The sequence below is a fragment of the Primulina eburnea genome, chromosome 14 (assembly GCF_022965805.1).
Source record: "Primulina eburnea isolate SZY01 chromosome 14, ASM2296580v1, whole genome shotgun sequence".
Taxonomy (NCBI): domain Eukaryota; kingdom Viridiplantae; phylum Streptophyta; class Magnoliopsida; order Lamiales; family Gesneriaceae; genus Primulina; species Primulina eburnea.
In genome coordinates, this window is record NC_133114.1 from 30,610,602 (window position 1) to 30,633,965 (window position 23,364).

General features: G+C 35.7%; 3 protein-coding genes across 3 annotated transcripts; 2 read left to right on the plus strand and 1 right to left on the minus strand.

The window, feature by feature from the left end:
• Positions 1-14: 14 nt before the first annotated feature.
• LOC140811673 (ubiquitin carboxyl-terminal hydrolase 14-like) lies at positions 15-10,499 on the minus strand. The gene is given in 21 exon segments (XM_073169707.1): positions 15-538; positions 2,569-2,692; positions 2,775-2,896; positions 2,974-3,132; positions 3,811-3,900; positions 3,986-4,074; positions 4,203-4,331; positions 4,408-4,456; positions 4,548-4,746; positions 5,109-5,189; positions 5,277-5,309; positions 5,382-5,436; positions 7,000-7,077; positions 7,183-7,239; positions 7,319-7,452; positions 7,796-7,890; positions 8,662-8,998; positions 9,134-9,246; positions 9,674-9,755; positions 9,757-9,846; positions 10,189-10,499. Coding segments are annotated over 21 exon segments (2,391 nt in total). The 5' UTR covers positions 10,285-10,499; the 3' UTR covers positions 15-359.
• A 712-nt stretch (positions 10,500-11,211) lies between these two features.
• Positions 11,212-12,641, plus strand: LOC140812023 (uncharacterized). Its single transcript, XM_073170195.1, has 2 exons — positions 11,212-11,671; positions 11,894-12,641. Exons 1-2 carry the CDS (start codon positions 11,504-11,506, stop codon positions 12,473-12,475), a joined length of 750 nt encoding a protein of 249 aa, XP_073026296.1. The 5' UTR covers positions 11,212-11,503; the 3' UTR covers positions 12,476-12,641.
• A 6,011-nt stretch (positions 12,642-18,652) lies between these two features.
• On the plus strand, positions 18,653-20,151 carry LOC140811056 (uncharacterized). Its single transcript, XM_073168928.1, has 3 exons — positions 18,653-19,155; positions 19,286-19,465; positions 19,695-20,151. The coding sequence occupies exons 1-3, from the start codon at positions 18,664-18,666 to the stop codon at positions 19,989-19,991; spliced, it is 969 nt and encodes a 322-aa protein (XP_073025029.1). The 5' UTR covers positions 18,653-18,663; the 3' UTR covers positions 19,992-20,151.
• Positions 20,152-23,364: the final 3,213 nt, after the last annotated feature.

A 23,364-nucleotide genomic window follows, 5' to 3' on the forward strand; every position in this document is an offset into this window, starting at 1 on the left:
CAAAGGTACAAACACATAGGCAAATACTTGATAAAATTACAGCATATTCAAAAAATTTAACGAGTGAACAAATACATGTTAGGCAAATCAAAATTTACGAATGAATATAATTTAGGGTTACATTACAATGAATCCATCTAGTCTATTCAAGAGCAACTGAAGTAATGCATACAGTTCGATTGTAAAGAAAGCAAAAGGTAAGAGATAGCAGTCTTCCAAAAAATCATCTTCCCCCCTGTGCGGACCATAACCATGAAAGACAGTTACCAAACTCAACCAATCTGAAAGAAAACCAGGAGCATTACCGATTGTTTCCAGAAAAATGTTCTGCATGCTCAGCAGGAGTATATTAAAGACTTTCAGCCATCAAATCTCTCGAAGAAGTACAAGTATCCCATGTCGATAGGTAGATCCTGAGAAACCCCAACTTTCTCATCATTGAAAATCACCCATCTACCGTCTTTGTAGATATGAGCAACATAATGCCCACAATGAGTAGATGTGCCGATGTGGCTCACAAACCCAAGTAGCCGGTATTCTGGTCAAGAAACAGAAACACTTTAGCATAAAATACTAGAATGTCAACTATTAAATAGAAAAGGCTGTTAGTGATAAAAAAACGATATTTTATGAAATATTTAATTAAAGACTTTTAGTGATCCAGTCACGACAAAATGTTAAACAAATCCTAACCATGTCAACAATACACAAAAACTCGTTGTCTCGTTAAATCTGAGATTGAGACACTCTCAAACTCTACATGAGATCCAATCCAAATAGATATTTTAATCTTAATCTTTTCCTGGCATTCTTCACCCGTGTCTTCTATATTCTCAAAAATTCTTCTATTTCTCTCTAACGATACTGACTAACATATGCAATGAACTACCAGTCTCCAAAAAATTATGTCCCTCTTATCAAGAAGCTGTCCAAGATCCGTAACGAATAAATCTTGCGTCGATCTTGGCACCACCCAAACCAATCTCAGTTATTCCAAAGCCCTAGCCCATAATCCACTCGTGAATGTACAATGAATCAACAGGTGGTCATGCGTTCCCCTCTCCTTCCGACACAACACACAAGAGAGTACATGTGAGTCATCTCTTTTGTATCATCTCCGATATCAGTAACTTACCCAGAACCGTCGTCAGCGAAAATAGTTAAATCTTATAGAATCGGAACCTTCCAAATAACATTAAAAAAGCGAAAAGCGTGAAAGTTAACGTTCGAAAAGAAAGATTCAAAAAATGACTTAACTGAACAGAGACTTAACGGATCCCCCACACTTGGACATCATCTAGCCCGTCAATCCTCTCTACAAATCCTAACAATGAACTCAACTTTTCTAACTCCTCATCCCTCAAAGCCCTCCGAAAATGCAAGTCCCATGAATGGGAAGAGGTCGAGTTCTCAAACAATGCAAAATGATAGTAGGAATATTACAGAAGAAAGCTGAAATAAAGAATCCCGAAAGGAAGAATCCCCCCACCGCATGTTCTCCCAAAACCTAATCTTTGTACCCCTCTAACCATTGTCATCACTGATTGATAATAAGTCGGATAGATCTAGAAATATACTTCCATGGACATTTGAAGGTCTTGCTAACTTGTATCTCATCTATTCTCTTGTAACCCATATTTACTCACTATGATCTTCTTCCACAACGTCTCATGTTCTGCACAAAGCTTCCACCATCATTTCCCCAACATGGCCCTGTTTCTCAAACAAATGTTCTCAATTCCCAACCCTCCTCTATCTTTGGTTTGCACACTTGCTCCGAGGTAACCAAATGACAATGTGATTCAACCTCAACTCCATCCCAAAGAAAAACCCTCGTAATCTTCTCCATCGCCTCTACTATGCCCTTTGGTACCTAAAAAAAGAAATGAAATACAACGGCAAAGCATTCAAAACAGCTGAAATCAACGTTAATCTCCGCCCTCTTGACAGAAATGTTTACTTCCAACTTGCCAACTTCGAAAACTTGCCAACTTCCTTGACTGCTTAGTTATAATCGGTTCCCAGAACGAGATTTTTAATGGATTTCCTCCTAAAAGCACCCTCAAATACTCAATTGGCCATTTCTCCCTGCCACACCCAATTTGCTTGGCTAACTCTACCACCACTTCTTCAGAGTTTATACCCAACAAAGCACTCTTCTCCCAATTGATTTTTAACCCCGACATGTTACAAAACAACTTCACAACGCCCACCAAAAATCTGATATGATCCTCCTTTACAAAAAAAAGTGTCATCCGCAAACTGAATCTGAGATACCTCTACCTTATCTCGATCCACCTCCAAAAGATAACTTATCTCTACCTTATGTCTCCATTTTCACGGTTCTGGAACACAAAAGATACACGGATCCTAATCCAATACACTATGAGTTGGTAAAAGTATAGTCGTGTGTGCCAAGCTCGAATCAGGTAAGCAGACAGAAAGTCCAGTTTAGATCACTAACAAGTATCAGAAACATAGTTACTTTAAGCAGAAGCATTGGTGAGATTCTAGTAAGAAAACATCAACAGAACGGATTATAAATTCCTAAAGGACTTTGGAACTAACTTCCTTTTCCATCAGGTAGAGCACCATCAGCCACAGAGCCACTGCTACTTGGTGTAGTTTCCATATTTGACAAACCAGGAGGAGGATTAAATATCCATTCTGTCGCCTTTTCAGTATCACCACCCTGCAAATTATTATCGAGGGCGTTACATGAAAGCACCACCCCTATAATCTATCCAGAAATTTTTAGGCTAATAGTATTTCACCGTTTCCTGCAGTGCCTTTCGAGCAACTTCTTCCTCAATACCAAATGATACTAAAGTATCAAGTTTTGACTGGTCAACATGTAGAGAACTCTTCTGCTCTTTTATGATAGGTTCATCAATATCTGGAAGAAAAAAATGATATTAATTTGTGTAGCACATATTAAGGGAAACTCTGAAGATCCATTTTGAAGAGGAATACCAGGGTCATTCATATGATCAAACAGCCAATTTGTTGCTGCTTCCACTCCAGCGTTGGAGGTATTGATGGCAGCCTTTTGACAATGAAGATAATTAAATCCCATCAACTCCAGTTGGGAAATAATGTATTCATCAGCCTTCACTCCATCATCTGAAGAAGCTGCACATTTAGACAGAGGTTGAAAACAGCAGCAGTTTTAAGGCGTATAGTGGGACAAAAAACAGCTAATGAAACAGGTCACTCTTTTACCAAATTCTTGTTAAGTATTATGATGACCTTGTAACAATTGGGAATATTATCAATCGTCCTTAGTAAGAAAAGACTGGCCAAAACAATGACGAGTTCTCACAATGGCAAGTCATCTATCCTTAACAAGCATGCTTATAAAACAATTACTAAAGAATCAAACAAAGGTCTCCGTTAGAGTTTCTCACCTTGAGTGATCTATGAAGACAACTAGATGATACATACATGATATACAAGTAGTCATTCTTTTTCCAAATTGTTGTTAAGCATTGATGATGCCTTTGGTTTTGCTCCTTCATGAGGCAGCCGAGGCTTCTTTACAATCTAATTTTATGGGGTGATGCCACTGACACAATAAAGGACCAGGCATTAAACAGGATAACAAGTTCCATTAATGACAAGCTTAAGAAAATTGACTAATGCTAAATTTGTTACGCCGAGTAACTGCAAAATTTTAATGCATCCAGATTTTTTCACTGTTCCAACCCCATCAAACTCTAGTAAAAAATAAAGAAAGGCATTTAACAAAAAAATTATAAAATCAACATATTATAGTAGGCATTCGATGGGAAAAATGATGAAATGACATACCATTATCTGGTAACAATTCTTCCCCAGGCCGAAGACCTTTGCTGCGCATATGACTAATGTCTACTATATCTGGAACGTCTATATGGACATCTATGAAATCAATCCAAAAAGAGTCATCCACCATTCCCAATCAACTGCTTTTTTTAGCAAATGAATGAAGACAACGACTGCATACCTAGTTTTTTCGGTACCCACCCCTTCTCGAGGACAAATTTTCTCATGTGCAATACCAAATAATCAGGAAATGAAGTCAGACCTGCAGTTCTGCAGCGAAAATAGATGTACAGAGTGATAAAAAGTCAAATATTCAGCCTGAAGACTTGAATTTAGGCAACAGAAAACATAATTATATAACTTCTACAAGGGAAAATAAATAAAGAGGAGAAACTCACTTAATTGCAGTTGTCTTAGCATCTAAGGCTGTGCTGTAAAAGTCATTTAACTCCTCAGGAGCAGAGAAACAATCCAGACAATCCGTCAATGAGACCCTTGGGCGAGGGTGAACAATTTCATCAGAAGACCTGCCAGAGCATTGCATATTCAGCAAGTAATATATTGAATATGATCATAGAGGTGCTTGGGAGAATTCAAACTCACGGATCCTTCCCCATAGTATCCTTCACAGCTTCAAAATTTTGGAGTTCTTCTGGAATTTTAAGCAACATGATGTTTGAATAATGGATATATTATTTGAAAAATGACATTAAATTAGACTTATGATAATGAAATAAGCTTACTTTTGTTAGTAGCTTTGTGGAGCGGAATGTTTAGAGAAAGAATATAATCATTTCTTCTATTATAGGTAACCTTGCCCGAGCTGCACTGCAATCGCTCTTCAACGCCAAACTTGAAACTCTTCGAAGGATCGAAGTTTGGGTTCCCAGTGTTAATCCGCTCAACTTGGTCAATAAAATGCAGGAAGAACTCTAAAGCATCCTAGACATAAATTTTCGTCCATCATCTTTACTGTGCAACAAATGCAGCTATAACAGATAAAATGACAGAAGAAACTTCACAAATCAACTTTTTAAGCGGAACACAAGAATTTCCATACAAGAATTCTCTAAACCACCAATAAGTAGCTGTCAGTCAACTATGCTTCATAATACAAGACATAAAAAGGCATTTATGACAAATTCATTACCCCTGAACCTATGAAAAGATTCGCCAACAAGATATTCCAACAATTTATAAAAAGTATCAGTCCATATGCACTCAAAACCTACCTGTCAAGCTGTGTACGCGCTTTCACCTCAAAATAGATTAATTTAACAATAACTTTTAACCTAGTAAACAACCTGTTGTCTCATAGTTGAGAATTCGGGATGTTTTGCAGCAATAACGGACTTGAACATACGAGGAGAAATTCCGACTTGTTTCTGGAAGATAGACAAACGACCTGAATTAGAGAGACATAATTCATATAGTGGAAGCAATCACAGGAACCAAACTCAAATGATTCTTACAGCAGATAATAAAGTGTCGTCGGCATCATCTTTCTGTAGAACAAAATAGCTAACTGTTACCAACATTAACAACAATAAAGTTTGAATGAATATGACATAACTTACCTTGGTAGCTGGGATGGAATATTTACCAGACAGTAAGCCATGAGCAAGCTTTGTTCTGCAAAGAAAATGGAGTAGGTTTAATCAATTCATATTAGAAACAGCAATTTGCTTTCTTCAATATTGCCTGGTACAATCATACAAGAACCTCCTTGCGTCATAAAAGGAACTTCCAAGAATTGAAAAGGAAAGCATTAACAGATGTTAACTCAGGAGTTGATAGCAACCATTTTCATATAAATTATCAACCTATAAATAGGAGTGTAAATGAGCCGAGCCGAGCCGAACAGTATCAGGCTCGGGCTCGGCTCGTTAAACTATTTGCTCGGCTCGGGCTCGGGCTCGGCTCGGGCTCGGCTCGAGCCTTTGGTTTGAAGCTCGGGCTCGCTCGTTCGGAAGTTATGAAACTCAGGCTCGGCTCGAGCTCGGCTCGTTAATGACTCGTTTATCTTGTTTAATGAGTCTGGCTCGGGTTCGGCTCGTTAAACAAGCTCGTCAAGCGAGCTCGTTTCTGCTCCGAATCCAACTCCAAACCACAAAGTTATGCAGAAGCGGCATTCAATGAAAGAATCTTCAAATCTACGTTCATCTCCAATTCAATACTACCCTTATTACAATACAGCAGAAAGGCCTTATTTGAAGAAGAGTTCCAGCAGATCATATGTCAGTGGTGTCACGATCTACCTAAACGAGCCGAGCTCGAGCCCGAGCTCGTGAACCACTTAAACGAGCCAAGCTCGAGCTCGAGCTCACGAGCCAGCTAAACGAGCCGAGCTCAATTTTGAGCTCACGAACCTATTATCGAACATGTTCACGAGCTAACGAGCCGAACATCATTAATCTCAAGCTCGGCTCCACAAAATTGTCGATCCCAAAATAAGGCTCGGGCTCGGCTCGATAAGCTTAACGAACGAGCCCGAACAAGCTTTTTAACGAGCCGAGATCCGAAAAGCTCGCGAACAGTTCGGTTCATTTACATCCCTACTTATAAAGTGACTACACAAACTTAGCTTTTAAGGGTTATAGAATCCACTAAACTTTTGATAGTCATGCTGATCTGTATCCCATCTCAACATTAACCTTTCTGGATAATGTATCCTTATAAAAGCCCCAATCACATCTAATAGACGAGTCATGATTACTTTTCAAGCTAATTTTTTCATCAGAACTGAAAGTTCAAAACATTTGATGCATTCAACTTCTAGGAGTTCGTCCATCAAACAGGTAGTTCTGGCCGAGTGCATGTATGAATCCAAAAGACACCGGCTACAAGACATTCACACTCAAATAGCATTCCCCCTATGTCTCTCAATATTAAGCTTAAAAAACACTCTTAAAACATGATTTGCAACTTTATGTACCAAATGATGTGCATCACCACCTAAAACATCCAGGATGATCGAGTAGTATGTACATAGCGCAACTTCGTAAAATTCTGGCAGGAACTTGCAGGATATAATTTAATTTCTCTTGTATTTCAAGTACAACTGACGGAAGGAAGCAGTTTCCAATCATGCATGATATTAACAAGCAAAACAATGGAAAATGGGCAGATCAATTTTCACCAAGTACATGTGAACTAGGATATTCATTATTTTGTTTATGAAGGCTAAATACTTACAATTGCATATTCAAGTCAACAGTTGGATCAGCCGGAGCCGTATCAAAAGCTGCTTTCAAACTTTGGTGCTTATAGTATCTAAAAGGAAAACCAAAAAAATAAATAAATAAACAGATACATATAAGATGTGGTGGCCAACATTTAGAATAGCTAAATTTCTTCAAGACATTGCAAACGACTAACCGTGAACAGAAGCCATGAGTAGAAAATACAACTTGCATAGTTGCAGCCAAGTAACAACTGCAAAGAACAAAGTTTAGGAACCAAGAAGGAAGAAATGGCATGAGATTTCAGCAACTCTACAATAACAATAATCAACCTGTTGCCCAGATTTACAAGTCCTGTGTAACCCGGCCCAGACAGAGGCACAACTTCTTTTCCACTCTCTTGAATGCGGTTCCAGTCAAAATTGGTATTATGATCAAGTTCTGTCTCAGCGGTTGTCATTTCAGTCTACCACAGCAATAAGTCAAAATTATCAAGAAGCAAAAATTAGGATGATGATGCCGATAACAAAACAACTATCGCTTGAGGATATCTAATGGACCAGATAAATAAATATACAGCATCAACAGAGTCCAAACAAAAGTTGCATATACAGAGATTATTTCAGAAATCAAAGAGTTAATGATTTAGCGGATCGGACGGTTTGCTAAAAACAAATTAGTGTATTAACATTCCATTAATGATTATATGCAGTTAGCACATCATCTTTTCTAACATCCGCAATGCCCAGGACAGTTCTAGATTCTGTAAAAATAACAGAAATTTTTGAATAAAATAAAGTTACTCATACCTTTTGCAAGGATGAAAAATCAATACCAAAGTGTTGCATATGTTGTGCTAGAAGTGGGTCTACAACACTTGCATCCTCGTCATAAGAGTAAACATCTGAGCTGCCAAAATTTGAAGTTCATGATTACATTTGAAAATGGTAAAGAACATATTAAAGTCGTGATTCTTAACAGTCTCTCAAATACATCTACCACAAAGAGCAGTTATAATTAGTTCTGCAGCTCCGACAACATTCTGATATAATTACAAATAAGAAGAAAATTTTAGATTTTGGGTGAAAATTAGTAGCAAGCGTGACAATGAACATATCTTCAAAAATATATCAGAAACCTTTTGTTTGGAAAACCATTAAACCGCTCATAGCATGTACTATGGGGAACCTCAATACTTCCTTGGGGGGCCTTGACCATTAGTCCATCCCCCACCACTACAAACACAACGTGCATACACACCAAAAAAAAACCCAAACTGGTACAACAAGTATATTGGAATATTAAGTTCTCCTATCTGCTGATTAAATTTACTCATTATCCCACCACTGCCACCACTACAAACAAAACATGCATGCACACCAAAAAAACCAAAATGGTACGATAAGTACATTGGAATATTAAGTTCTTCTATCTGCTGATTAAATTTACTTGTTATCCCACAAATGCACCGCAAATAAAGCAGGTACCAAAAGAGGTGACGCCGTACAAACAGGACTTCATTTAGTGAGAAACGGAGTGCATCAGTTTCAAACAAGATAATTTGGCTATGTGGTTGTCGTAAATAATACTCTTATATCATTTATGAGGATTGGGATAACAACAGCATGATAAATCCCCAGGAGGCTACTTGTGACAAAGATAATATAGGCATTACCTGCTGACTCTAGATCAGCGGTTATAGTGCCAAGCTTTACAGCCAATGGATATTTAGTCATGTTGTAATGGTTAACAGCATGGTCGTTACCCCCACTTCCATCCCAATTTCTTCGACCACAAAGGATTGACCCATCTGTTAAATTTAACCAGAGATTTTCAGTCTTATCACACTTCTCACACTTCCAACCAGATGGAGGAACAACAACCCCATTGTCAAGCTGTTTCAAATCCATAGCGTGTTTACTGATGATTTTTGTATCAGTAGTCCAGGCAGCAACCTGCTCTTTCTTTTCTGCACCCGTATTCCTGATGACAGAATCAACTGCTAATCTAACCTACAAGACAGACACAAAATACCTGACAACTAAGCCTGCGTATTTCACATCATTCTGTAGATCGTTTACCTAGATGATTATCTGAAGATTTTCATGATACAAAATAACAAGTAAAACATGAAGGGGAAGAAATACCTTTTCTGGCAACTCTACTGATGGGAAAGGAAGGGCCAAATAGTCTGGCAAAATAACTATTTCAAAGCTTGCTTCGAATTCTGGGTCATTGTTATCGAATCCTCCTTCAACACCTGCAAATAGAAAATGCAGCTCAAGGAATTGTTTTTCACAATGGTACAACTATAAAGCATACTATTAACAAATACAACAAAGAAAACTCTAGAATCTGCTAGATTCAAGCACTTGATGAGCCAAATACATAGAGCTATCATTGCATATCCAAAACCTTAACAAAACATGTCAAAAGGGAATTATCTTCAATTATTTGAAATGTACATGCTGTGAAGTAATTCAGCATTTAAATTCTGTATGAAAATTATATTGCATTTCCCCCCTTTGAAGCACATGCGATGTGAAACAAAAGTGAACCGATAATCACATATTTTTAAGAATCTCATTTCAATGTGTGCTCCAGAGAACAACAAATAAACTTCAATGAATAACGGTATGACACCCAAAATGAAAGAATTCAGCTTAAGCTGTAATCTTGTTGAGTACCTAAGGCTAGAAGTGTTGGTTTCTTTAAAGGCCTGTCTTCAGAAACAGGCTTCTGAGTCTCCTTGATGTGCAGATAAACAGGGATTTCCACTCTTCTCATAGTTCCAGCCGACATAATCCTTGCCAAAAGCAAGAAACGAATTCATATCCACGAACAACCCACCCTCTGATTTCTGGAAAAGAGTGAAAACAATATCACATAGTCAAATAAGAATTAAAAATAGCAGCACAATTCGTTTGCAATACTCCGTGGAGGAGGGGCAAGCAGTGACGCACTCCAGCACTTGTGCGAAACCAATTCTCACGATCCAGAAGTCGGACACAAACAATTAACTAGCAACATCTTACGAACTCTAATTCACAAACAGGTCAGCTGAACGTCGAGAAAAAAAAAAGAAAAGAAAAATAGGCAATAAGAACACAACTCCGCATTTAGAAGCATAGAATCTCTAGTTGCATAAGAAGAATACGATAAGTTGGAAAGAAAAGTAAAGCGAAAACGAGAAAATAAATACCGGAGTATCGTAAGAAATGCAGCATTCCTCCTTGTAGATGCGATTAGTGGGCTCAGGGATCCGAACCCGAGAGAGATACGATCGAAGCAAATCCATAGAAAATATTGCTGCAGCTAAGAGTACAAATTTTCCCTGCCCGATACGACGGCGAAATGGTGTTCACTAGAGAGTGTGTGAATTAATTAGCATATGCTTTGCCCTAACCTTGGGAGAAGGAGAAGGAGGAAGAAGAAAAGCAAGAGCAGTCTCGTGCTGTTGGCGTGTTTGTGCTGTTCTTGGTTCGCTCTACTCGCCTGACCAAGATTACAACATCATGATAACTAATCGTTTATATATATATATATAATATTTATATGTGTGATAAGTGCAGTAGGATATTTCCTTAAAATTGATAGCTGGCATTGACAATATATATTTATAATTTTTTAAAATATACAACTCCTCAAATATCTCATTTTCAGCATACCTTCTCGATAAATGTTATTTAATAAATTAAGATTAAACTTAAAATATCAATGAAAAGTTTATTACAGTAGGATGATGCGAAATTTTTGCATATATTTTTTGAAAAAATGCAGGAAATAAAAAGTGTTTGGATCAGAAAATCATCTTTAGAAATCATTTATCACACTTTGTGTACTACTAGTAATTCCCAGTTCTCAAACAAAAATGTGTTAAAATTAATTGGTTTTTTAAACTGACGGGCCACTTGCAAATAAGAAAGGAAAACCCGATACTTTTATCAGACGAATGGGTACTACGATCAAATTTTGACTTGACCATCTTGAATGGGCCTAGGTCCATTCTAAATGCTCTGAAATATTGGGCTTCATGTTGGACAAGTTTAATTTTTTGGTGCTGCAAACCATTATTTTATTTTATCTATTGATAGATTGAACACATTATTATTTATGGCAAAAATTGGCGAGAGCCAACACATGTACGGATACGAAGAGAAGCCGACGTTATAATTTTTTTTAGTATGATCGGATAAAGGCCAGCACTCCATTTCTGTCCTTGTAATAAATTAAAATCCCATATATGTCTCCTCGGATACGAATTAAATTTAAATTGAGTTTCCTCGATCCAGCTCCTCTGCTTAGAGCGGCAAAGCCGGCTTCCCTCTGCCTCTTTCATCCAAATCCACACACTACAAAACACGTCCCTTGGTTTTCTCAGACACCCGTCGCCTAAATATTTGCCACTATTTCTTACAAACCAAGATCTCTTCATTTTTAGTACATTAGTTTTTCAATCACCGTTTCTTTCCATTTCTTCTCCCCTTTTATTGGCAAATTAATCTTAATTGCATGGAATGGATCACGTAAAGAGTCGGGGGAGGAGCAAGTTTTTTACGTGTTTTAGCCAAGTTTTCGCTGACGATGACCCTGGCCGTGACTCGGACAGTTCCGTCAGAAGGAAGAACAGGGCTCGCCGGGGTTTCGCCGCAGCGATGAAGGCCGTTTTCTTCAAGGCGTCATCGGTAAGGGTTGAGGGTATTTAATTTAGTTTAATTTGTTGACTGTTCTATTTTTGGTTTGATGATTCAATATAATTCTTGGGTTTTGGTCAATTCTATTCGGTTTGAAATCTTGATCATCCCTTGTTTATTTATAGTTACTCGTTCCTCTCTTTGTCCATCATTAATTGGAAAAATTAGGATTATGTTTCTTTATTAACGTTATTCATTGAAACTAATTAACAGGCAAAGAAATCTCGAAGCAAGAAATCCAAGCAAAACCCATTTCGATCAAGCAGTGGCTATTCATCATCGTCAGCAAATGCAAAATTTGTAAATAGTACCAACAAGAATTCCGAGGAACTACTACTGTTACGAGCGAATTCAAACGCTTCTTCAATTTTCTCTCCTAGTGTCACAGATTCGTCAAGATCGTCGTCCCGGTCCTCTTCAATTTCATCAAACTCCCGCTCTGGATCGGCAAGAATCAAGCGATCCCCATCTTCACTGGATTTCAAGCAAACCTTGAATACACAAGCCGTAAAGAGGGATAGTGAAAAGTGTGGGTGTACAGTTGGAATGTGCATATTTTTTATCTGTTTGGTCTCTTTGGTTTTTTGGGGGAAGGTTTTTGCCATCGTGACTTGCACTTCAGCATGCCTTTTCTTTGCTCCGGCCTGCCGCCCCCATAGGCGGTGCCGGACTGAAAGTGCAGCCAGTAGCATCAACTCATCGCTGAACGAAGACGTTGACTCGGAGGAGGACAAGAAAAGGGTGATCATGGAAGGGTTGTTGCAAAGGAATCGTCCTAGGATACTGCAGCCATGAATTTCTTGTGTTCGAGAGAGAAGACGTACTTGGGGAAAAATCATTTTGATATACTAGTCGTGTACAATTTTTGTTGCTTGAGATGAGATTCTCAATTTCTTGTTTCTCAGTCATCGACCTAGGAGCCAGTTTACCCAAAGTCTAATTAATTATGAAAACTTTTTTATACCATTCACAAATATATACATATGCAAAAAAAAAAAAATTGTTTTCTTGGTAACTTGATTCCTCTCTTCATACCTATGTTTAAGTTGTCTGGTTCTTCCATTCCTTAAAAAAAATTAACCCGTTACGTGCAACAATATCGTAAAATTTTATATTAATCTATACTATTAAACCTTCTCCATTTTTATTCAATTTTCACCTAAATTACGTTTCGTTGGCTAGTACGTATTAGACAAAATGATTAATGGTGAAATTTATTTAAGTACTATATGTTATATTATATTTAATTAGTTTGAATAGAATCGGTGTTTTTACTTGCATGTGAAGAGTTGAAGAAGTTTGTTCGCAAGTAATCATCAACTTTTTGACTAGTCGTGAATGCTATCAATTTATTTGTATTATTATGTTGCCTTTAATTTATCGTATAACAAATTGATTCACGACACACATACATTTTGGGGCTTCCATTTAACGCTTCCATGACATTACCTTGAGCGTCCAATTTTTTATTTTCATCATTTAAGTCGCATAAATACCTTATCTTAATAATCTGATTATAATTTAAGTATAATTTTGAGCCACCAATATATAAAAAAAACATTTGTCTCCTAATTTAATGTTTTGGCCGTATTATTAAATTTTCTCGATAAGGCTCTATCTGGGGCAAGTCAAGTAAGGTTTCACATTTTTTGCAAGAAAAAATTGGATGTTGAAAATTTGACACGTTCTCACTAGCATACTTTTCAACCTTTCAGGTGGCTAGCTCCTTGATGAGGCCCTTTTTTGGTAATACCAATTATGCTTGCTCAATTAGCATGATTCAAATTAGTGATATATATCGAGTCAATAATGTTTATATTTATGATAAAAAAAATAATAATATATTATTTTATTGTATCACAAAATTGATCGTTAAAATTGTATAGTTTTTGACTAAAATATTTTAGTCAAAAAAATTGATTATTCTGCTCACCGAGTGTTGAGACGATTAAGTTCTCAAATTTTAAATACATTGAATATATACAGGAGTCATGATTCGGATGATAAAAATAATTAAATAATATAAATTATGACTGGTTGCAAAATGCGACTCCAAACACGACATGAATGCACAAGATAATCATATAGTGTCCTTTTCTACATCGATTCAGTCTTTGTCTACGTATGCCACTGTATCCGCAATGAAAAAATCAATTAAAAGCGTCAAACAAAGAACAAAAATGACATGGAAAAGTAATTTTTCGCGTTACCCAGAATCGGTTCTGAAAGATATTTAATGAATTGGTGCTCGTAAAAATTTATTTATTTTTATCCTCGAATTATAGATAAGTCGCCACTATTAATAGCAGACTTTGCTCAAACACAAAGTTAAGACATCATCAGTTATTTTATAGGTGCAGACAAGAAGTAGTTAATTAGTCTTAACAAATGCACCAAATAGTAGAATATTGGGCCTCACGCCCTCACGCTTAAGAGGTTATAATATCTTGCAATTAAATGGCGTTGAAGTTTAGTCTTTACTTCTTCACTTTATTATTGTTTTCGCCACACCAAAGCGATTTCGGCATGTTTGATTCTTCTTTTTGGTCACTCCTTTTCTTTATTTCTTTTTAATCCTACCAGCTTCAAATCGAATTAATACACATATAATATTTTTTAAAAAATTAATTAGACCAAATCCATTGAATGGAGGGTGAATATCCAAAAAATTAAGTCGACGACAACCTAAATATTCTTTTTATAGGTTTATATCAAAATTAAAATTATGGAAAACCTAAAAATTATACATAATTCGTCATTATCCATAGTAGATCACATGCAGAGGCATGCATGCTATGATGGAGCTCCCACTCAAGTTTGGGCATTGTCACACTCTAAAAATCATATGAACCTTAGTCATATTGCTACTAATGGTACTAAAAAAATTTAAAATGATAAATTTATTGATAAATCATTCATTGAAAATGTGATAATACACGTCATAAATAGATCATTTTCTACAAAGTCTCGTACTACTAAGAGATAAGTTTCTCTGCAATGGCTTGGTAAAGAGAGGCCGGCCGGAACAACCACCATGTTGACTGTAGAAATATGACGTAGAACAATCTGTCCTTGTGCTTTAAAGTGAAACTTGGTATCTATATACTTATTCTTTAATTTCCATGATATTTGGGATCCTTCGTATATGCAAAAATGACAATGTTATCACAATAAATGATAATTAATTGTATCATTTGTGTGCGCCGTCACTTGAAGACTCTGAAGAAATCTCCTTAACAAGATGGATTCTTGTACAGCGCGCATATATATGTGCAAGCATATATGTTCTTGGCTTCCATAGTGGACAAAGCGAAACAATGTTGATTCTCGCCTCCTAGCAAAAATACATATCCAGAAGTGAATTTACGCTCGTCTTTATCCGCTGTACCATCAGCATATATAACTGTATCTCACCAGCTTCAAATTACCTTCTTGGTAGCATAATTCTAAGTCGATCAGTTGTGATAAATAAGTGTAATCAAGGCTAGGTCTGCTCAAGTACACATCATGGCATAATATGGAATTGGCTAGAAAGTTCGTACCCAACAACATTTAAGATAATACATTAACATGTTGTATGAAGATTTATATTGATCTTGTAATCTGAAAAGCGACGAATATCTTAAAAGTAAGAGCATGGTCTCCAATGGTCCCCGAACTATGACCTGGTTCCAAATTAGGGTGGGGATGGAGAATCTTTTACTCGTACGAGGAGAAAATTAAAGATTGTGGCGGCGACTGGGAAAAGGAACGGTTTGTAGGCAAAAGGTGGGTCCGGTCCATCTGGCTTCTGCGAGGGAAGCTAGCTAGAGCTTACACGCATAAGCAACGGGTCTCAAATAATTTTATTTTTTTTTTTATATCAAATAAAAATGCAATTTAATATTCAATTCTTTAAAAAAAATTATTAAACATGTTTCTCCATTTACGCACGATTAATTATACTTTGAAATGTCTGCATGATATGGTGATTTGGAGCTGATCAGTCCATGGATTTTATAGACATTTTGGTGGAATTACTTGGGAGTTGTGAAAGCATAGATATGGGTTATATATGATTTTAGATGGGATTGGGACTTCACATTGCCTTTTAAGGACGGTTTAAATTGCTGACGGAATGAAAATATATCGTTAAATAAATAAATAATTAACTGTTATCAACCATTGAAATACTGAGTTCGAATTTTTAATTCTGAACTAATATATTTTTAGGAGAAATTGAATTTTTTTTTATCATATATATTTAACATTTTGTGATTTTGGTCCTAATGTTATCAAAATTTATTTATAATATTGTAATTTTCAATTTTTTTGCTGAATTTTAGCTATTTTCACCGTGAATGATGGTGTTGCAATGGGGTCACATCGAAAATGTAAAATCCAAGATTTTGGTTTAATCATGATAATATTTTGTAATTTAGGATATTAGGATTTTCACAATCGTCGAGTATCTATCTCATTTTAAGATATAAGATTTGCAAGATTTTTTAAAGGTTGAGTAGATTATTTTATCGTGTATATATTTTCGAACTTGTGAGCAGATAAAAAATCTAAGATTCGAGATAATATTAAGATACCGAGATAAAGATCAAGCAAAGGATAATACAATCCCTAAAATTCAAATTCAATAGTGTATATATTATATAATTTCGCAATTTACTTGGATGAAAGATTTAGATTTCGGTTATCACACAAGATCACGGATTTATCATGATTCTAGAAAAATATTTGATTCAAGAGAAAATTTAAATGCAAAGATAATACACGATCGAGATAGTAGCCAACCCCTATAAATAGGAGGGCACTATAACTCGAAATTCACACCTCAAATTCTCTCCATATTTTCGAGTTCTTCCTTTCTAGTCTCCTTAGGATTTTCGAGAGCTTGCTCTCTTAGTGTGCCGAGTAGCGAAGCGCTGCCGCAGTCCAGCCCTCGAAGCAGGAATTCGAAATTACAGTGCAAGAAAGCCCCCTATCTTTTTCATTTTTTCTCAAAGAAATTAAGGTAAGTGGGATTGTTTTAAATTTCTGAATTTTCGGTGCATGTATTTTTGTTTTTGTTAAAAATTCGATCGAGTACGATTCTTCTTCAACTCCCTTCTGATTACGATTTTTGGCATGAGTTATATTTTGATACCATGAGAATTCAACTTGATATGGGTGGGAATCTCAACCATGACGTACCCTTACGCGGTGGGGGACATAACCGCTATACAACCTCGCCCCCATAGAGGAGTAAAAATTAGAGACTGATATCAGTAAACAATTGAAAAGTAGATGAATTTCAGTGTCTGGTTGATGATATACTTGTGGTTGAGTCATGTTTTGCATGGTATATGTTTCGAAAATTGCATGTTGTTTTTATTTTGCTCGAACGGCCCCCCAATTGCTGAGTATTTCCCAAAATACTCACCCCTTACTCTCTCCTTCCCCAGATAAATCCGAAGAACAGGTTGAGGAAGAGGAGTCAGAACAATTCTGGGGATGGTGACTTTCCAGATTAGTAGTGCATGGATTTTGAATTTTCGTAGATTGCTATTTGTTAATGTTTCAGCATTAAGTTATTTATTTCAGTTATAAAGAAATTGGTAAATTATGAAATAAACTGGTTTTTGATTTAACTACAAGGCTAATTGTTTTTCGATTGTGTGATTGATAAACAACGCCGATGTCGACTAACCCGGTTTCGGGATGTGGCAGAAAAATGACTAAAATTATCATAAAATAAAAAAGATTGACGAACTAAAACTAAAATTTGACCACCTTAGTTATGTACAAGAACTTCGGATCTCATTCCCATGGATGTGCTCAGCTTTTGTTTTGTCGAGCAAGAAATATTATTTTGAAGACATTTTTACTAAAAAGATGTTGAGTTATAATGAATTAAACATACTTAATAGACTATATTCTAATTATTAAAATATATGTTACCAATAATATTTATGATATATATTTGAGTAGATTTCTTGTGAGACGGTCTCACGAATATTTATCTGTGAGACGGGTCAATCCTACCAATATTCACAATAAAAAGTAATATTATTAGCATAAAAAGTAATGTTTTTTCACTGATGACCCAAATAAAAGATCCATCTCACAAAATACGATCCGTGAGATCGTCTCACACGATTTTTTATAAATATATATAAAAGATACGTATGGGTGGGGACCGAAACAAATCTCAGTGTATATGATTGTTTTTATGTGTTGCTTTAAATGTACACACATCCAATAGCAAACTTGGAACGGAAAACCCCCAAAACTAGCAACAATAAGTTGGACCTTGCAAACTCAGGCCTATTCTATAGGGCTCATACCTTTTGCTGTCCTAAGAACGTCAGGATTCTCCACCCAAGAAGAAAAGAATTACTATATATAATTTCACTAGGGAAAAAAATGATTAGTAAATTATGGGAAATTTCTGGAAAAAAAAACACTTAACACCAATTCAATTAGTAATTTTTCAGGCTAACCGCTTGTGAAATCAAACTAGCTATTGGTATATATCAAATATTAATAATATATATATATATATATATATATATATATATAGATAGATACAGACACTTAAGTAAGAAGGCTATTAAGAAGTAGAATAAATAAAAATGGCACCCAACCAAATTAAGTTTACAAAATCTGAGTCATGATGAAAGATCGGCCAACAACAAATAAAGACAGCAAAAGCTTTAACTAACTAAAGAAAAATGCCAATGAACTCTGACAAGAGTTAAAAAGGACACAAGACTATCAAACTTTCTGTATATATTCACATATTTGGACACACACTCCAAATACTTCATGAAACCCCCCCACATTTTGCATTTCTCAGCTGTACCTCTACTTCTGGTTGGTTGCCTTTCCCTTTCTTTCTCCTCTTTTCTCTCTATAAACACTTCTTTTCATCATATATACACAGTATCTTGACTAAGACAATGGCTTCTAATTCTGATGCGAAGGTCTCTGATCCAAACACCGACATCTGTATGGCCATGCCGGAAGATCGTGATCACCAGCCAATACAGCGGTCTCGCCGGAGGAAGGTGAAGGGGGGAGAGTCTTGTCATGCGCAGAAGAAAAAGCAGCCGCAGAGAGGGATGGGGGTGGCTCAACTTGAGCGGCTCAGGATGCAAGAATGGAAGAAAATGACTCAGATAATCACTACCAATCATGCACTTAACTTTCCGGTAGCCTCTTCTTTTGTGGATCCTACTCACGTTAATGTTTCGGGCCCTGTTCCGTTTCCGAAGCTGGGTGGTTTCGGGGCTCCGAATATTGCTGTGGGGAAAATGGGCTTCAATAATCCAAATGAAAGATCGGGGTTCAATGGGCAGGTGGGTTTTGGAGGTTTTGTGTCGTCTGATCATCATTTTCAAGCAGATTTGTTGGAAGCTAAGGGATCAAATAACTTGGATGCTATTTCTTCTAACTCAAATGGTGTGAAGAGTTGCACTCAACTCTGCATTGCTTGTCAAGAGGTATATACATCTTTAATAATCCAAAAATTTGCAGCACTAAGAAACTGTGTCTACACACCCCCACACACATATTTATCCATTCAAATGATGAGTACTTAACCTTTTTCGTGAATAATTTTTGATCTCGCAGAAAAAGAAAATTAGTGGTCAAAACTTGAGCTGCTGTGGAATGAAACCGGATTTTAGTGGGTGTGGATTTTTGGGGTTAAATGTTGGACAAACTACCTACATCAAGCGAGAAAATCAAGGGCTTGCAACAAAAGTACGTCCGGAACCTAATGTGGCATACACCGTTCGCAATAGCCAGCCGGTAATTAATAAATCATCTTTAATACGTACGGAGTGGGTTTATGATCCCTTTCTTCCAATATTTCTTTAATACTAACAACCAGTTCTATATTTTTTACCATGTAATATAAACACTAGAGAATATATTAATTTGATCAGCATGTACTACTACATTATATTTCAGCATGTAGTAATACATTTTATTTCGTGCTTAATTAATATGGAAGAATTAATTTCATAATCACATTTAGGGTGTAGAGATTGTGGCAGTTCACAATAAAGGATCATCATCAACAACATCATCAAGTTCAGAAGCTGGCAATGCATTGGTTATGGAGTATGAGTTTTTTCCATCTGGGAAAGGTATGAAAAGCAATATTAACCCAAACAACAATGATTTTGTGATGATGAAGCTAATGGCCGGGTGGGGTTCAGAATCTGTGAATATTGGAGATCGATCTTGTTGTGGAGCCAGCAGCACTGCATCACAGACTGGTTTTGATGGCTCCACCGCTTCTATTGATCTGTCTCTCAAGCTTTCTTATTAGCATGCAGGAATTTAATTAAAGATGCTATCTGTTCTTTAGTTTTTGTCTTTTCACGTTTTCGTGAAATACCAGTTATCAAGGACCAAAATATAGCTTTATGCTTACCCTTTTGGCTGTTAAACTGTTTTCACCTCCGGATTGGGGCAATACATTTTCTGAGTTTTCTAGGATATACCATGTCTCGTTCTCTATAATTTTCAGTTTCTTGATCTGATGTCTCCCGGTTCTGGGATTTTTACATGGGTTTTCATGCTTAACTAGCAATGGTAATTATTCTACGTACGTACGTACGTTCTGAAATGGTAAATCATAATAAATATTACAGTATATCTACGCCCATAAACAAGTATCTAAAAATTTATATTTCGGTCCCCGAAAAATCACGGGCACGCCCCAGTTCCTCTTTATAAGTTTTTGGAAATTAATATATAAGCTTTGGTGTTAGTTTTCTGTAGCATTGCTGCAATCTTGAAAAACCTAGCTAGAACTTGTGTTCTACGAAATAGGTAGCTAATTAAGGAGAAGTCATGGGTATAACTTTTGCCTCCCCGGTGATCGTTCTGCCATGTATGTGCTGAAACACAAGAATCACCACTGACCCCTTTCTTCAATTAATGGCCGGGGATCGGAGTACACGACAGATAATCCATGCACTTTTGATAATAATAATATTTTTGAAAACATTAAAAGTAAATAGAAATGGGTTCTGAAAAGTTGGTGCGTACAGGGAGAGCTATATCACCAGGCAGCAAGCGGCTGCAGCTCACACAGCTTCTGCCAAAGACTCGCAGTAAAACCAATAAAGCTGATCGAAGCCTTTTCAAGCACCAGATTTATCTTGATCTTCTATTGATTATATATTAAACTTTCATATTATTATCGGTAGTCTAAGTACAATTACAATCATAAATAAAATATATCAATTAAAATAATATTTTTATTTAATTATAAGGATTTATGAATGGTAAAATTTGTGATTTAATTAAGTATTACATAGCTCGTCCATGGAAATTAAATAAACAGTGGTGTACCCAGGATTTTCTACCAGGCTTGTCGAATTCAATAAATTTAAAAAATTAATATAATACAAAATGTATAATAAAAGTCATATATTAACTTTCGTACTTTGAAATGGTTGAATAATAACTTCATTATCATACATCTCGATCGCTCAAAATATGGTGACAAAAAATCATTAAACATATAGAAATACTTGAGTAAAAATCATCACTTTAAAATATAAAAGGATGTGAAAACATATTTATTTTATTCTCTCGTAAAAAAATTTGGATAGAACACAATAATCTGATAAGCTATAATATAATTAGGCACCTAGCTAAATTCCAATAATAATTTGCCGTTTCATGTTTTGAAATAAAACAACAGCTTTAAAAAATTTAATTTCTAAATGATATAAAATCGAGTGAATTATATTAAGAAAATTCAAAAAAGTGATTTCCATTATCTATTCTACTATATTTTGTTGAAATGGGGGAAAAATCTTTTTTTTTTAAAAAAAATATATAAGAGATAACAAAGATACGTTGTTGTAAATGTACGTATAATTCCTCCAACGTAACTATCACATCCTGTATATCATCAATATTTGTATATTACACTCCAAATATATTTCTACCAGACAAGATTTCCTTGCATAGAATATTTGAATGTATAAAAATTACGTCTGTTTGTCTACATTATATACATGACTAATCAGCGCAACGATTATATAAAGTACACATGAATATTTTCTCCTAAAATAGCTTAGTCTAATAGTTTGTTTCTCTATATATCTTTATTCATTCGATTTCATCATTGAATTTATAAAAATATGTGAAGGGCCAAATTTTTTTATACAAGTGAAGCATTCATAAGAAGTACAATTGACAAAAATCGAGCATCTTAAGTGTAGTTGGTATCTAATCAGTCGGAAATTCGATAACCTCGACAAGATGAACTAAAAGTTGGCACTTCATACTAAAGAACTGTTTCTGAATATCATATTTCCAAACTCAACAATTTAGAAGCTAGCAGTCAAGAGATAAAAAAAAAACACTGCGCATCCAGAAACCAACAATCGGAAGAGAGTAGTTCCAAGCTCCATAAATGAGCTAGCTAAGCGAGAGATGAGGGGCATTTTTGGTCCTATAGTTTGCACTTGTTCTATTTTTGGTCTTGTTAACCAGGGGCGGATCTAGGATTTCGACACTGGGGGGCCGCTTACAAAAGACAAACAAAAATTTAAAAGAGAAAAGACAAAAATTCTACGGGTTACATTGAACAAAACATCAACAGTACGTTTCTCAACAACGTACGGTTTTGACAATAACCGTCGCCGATCTAGATCGGCGACGGTTTGGTTAAACCCGTCGCTATATACTAAATTTTTTTTTAAAATTTTTTGGGGGGGCCGTGGTCCCCGTTCGCCCTACACTAAATCCATCCCTGTTGTTAACAATAAATTTGTATTTTAAATCTTATTACTTGTATTTTTTTTGCTCATATTAAAGGTGAAATTGCATTTTTAGTCATGTGACTTGCATGATTTTTTTTGTAATGTACGTGAACGGTGAATTTGCATTTTTTGTAATGTAGCTGCTAGCATTTTTTTTTTCCATTTTTTTGTCTTTTTTACGATGGACGTGGATATTGACATTGACATTGACATTGACATGGATTTGGGAAGAAAACTTCCATATATTTCGTGTTTTTGATTTTTTTAGAATATTATTTGGCAGAAAATCAATGGACTACGGTAAAAACGAGGACAGAATTAAATGAAAGAAACATGGCTACAATTGCAAATGCACCTTTAACAAAATCAAAAATAAAAAAAAAAACATGTAAGTTACATGATCAAAAATTCAAATTCATCTTATTTTGACCAAAAATGAAAAAAAAAATTATAAAATATAAATTAAGGACAAAAATGAAAATTCATTGTTAAAAGGATCAAAAATAAAAAAAAAATGTAAATTACATGATCATAAATATAATTTTCCGGATATGAGGATTAAGAGCTAACAAAGGCAAATCCAAGGGGTGGAATCATTTGAGAGAGGCAAGCAGACAATTCGAAAACTATGAAGATAATTTTGAAAATGAGAAGAAACAATGAAATAAGACAACTTTAAAAAAGATAGAACTACCAAGTATAGATGTATCGAGGCTGCAGCCACAACATAATCAATTCTTAGACTAAGCAATTGTATGACAATTAGCATGGTGGTCGATAAAATTAAGGCGTTAAAAATTTTGGGATATTGACTAAAGGTGGAAAAAAAATATGGAAATACCGAAAAATCGTACCGAATTTTCAAATACCACTCACATGTGATTTTTCTCTCACTTCTTCAAAATTTTGATCATTTTT

Excerpts from the sequence above, each read along its gene's own strand:
- LOC140811056 (XM_073168928.1), top strand. The coding sequence starts at position 18,664 with ATGGCCATGCCGGAAGATCGTGATCACCAGCCAATACAGCGGTCTCGC. Across the intron at positions 19,156-19,285 it reads TCTGCATTGCTTGTCAAGAG|AAAAAGAAAATTAGTGGTCA; the intron begins GTATATACATCT and ends TTGATCTCGCAG. Across the intron at positions 19,466-19,694 it reads CCGTTCGCAATAGCCAGCCG|GGTGTAGAGATTGTGGCAGT; the intron begins GTAATTAATAAA and ends AATCACATTTAG.
- LOC140812023 (XM_073170195.1), top strand. The coding sequence starts at position 11,504 with ATGGATCACGTAAAGAGTCGGGGGAGGAGCAAGTTTTTTACGTGTTTT. Across the intron at positions 11,672-11,893 it reads TTTTCTTCAAGGCGTCATCG|GCAAAGAAATCTCGAAGCAA; the intron begins GTAAGGGTTGAG and ends ACTAATTAACAG.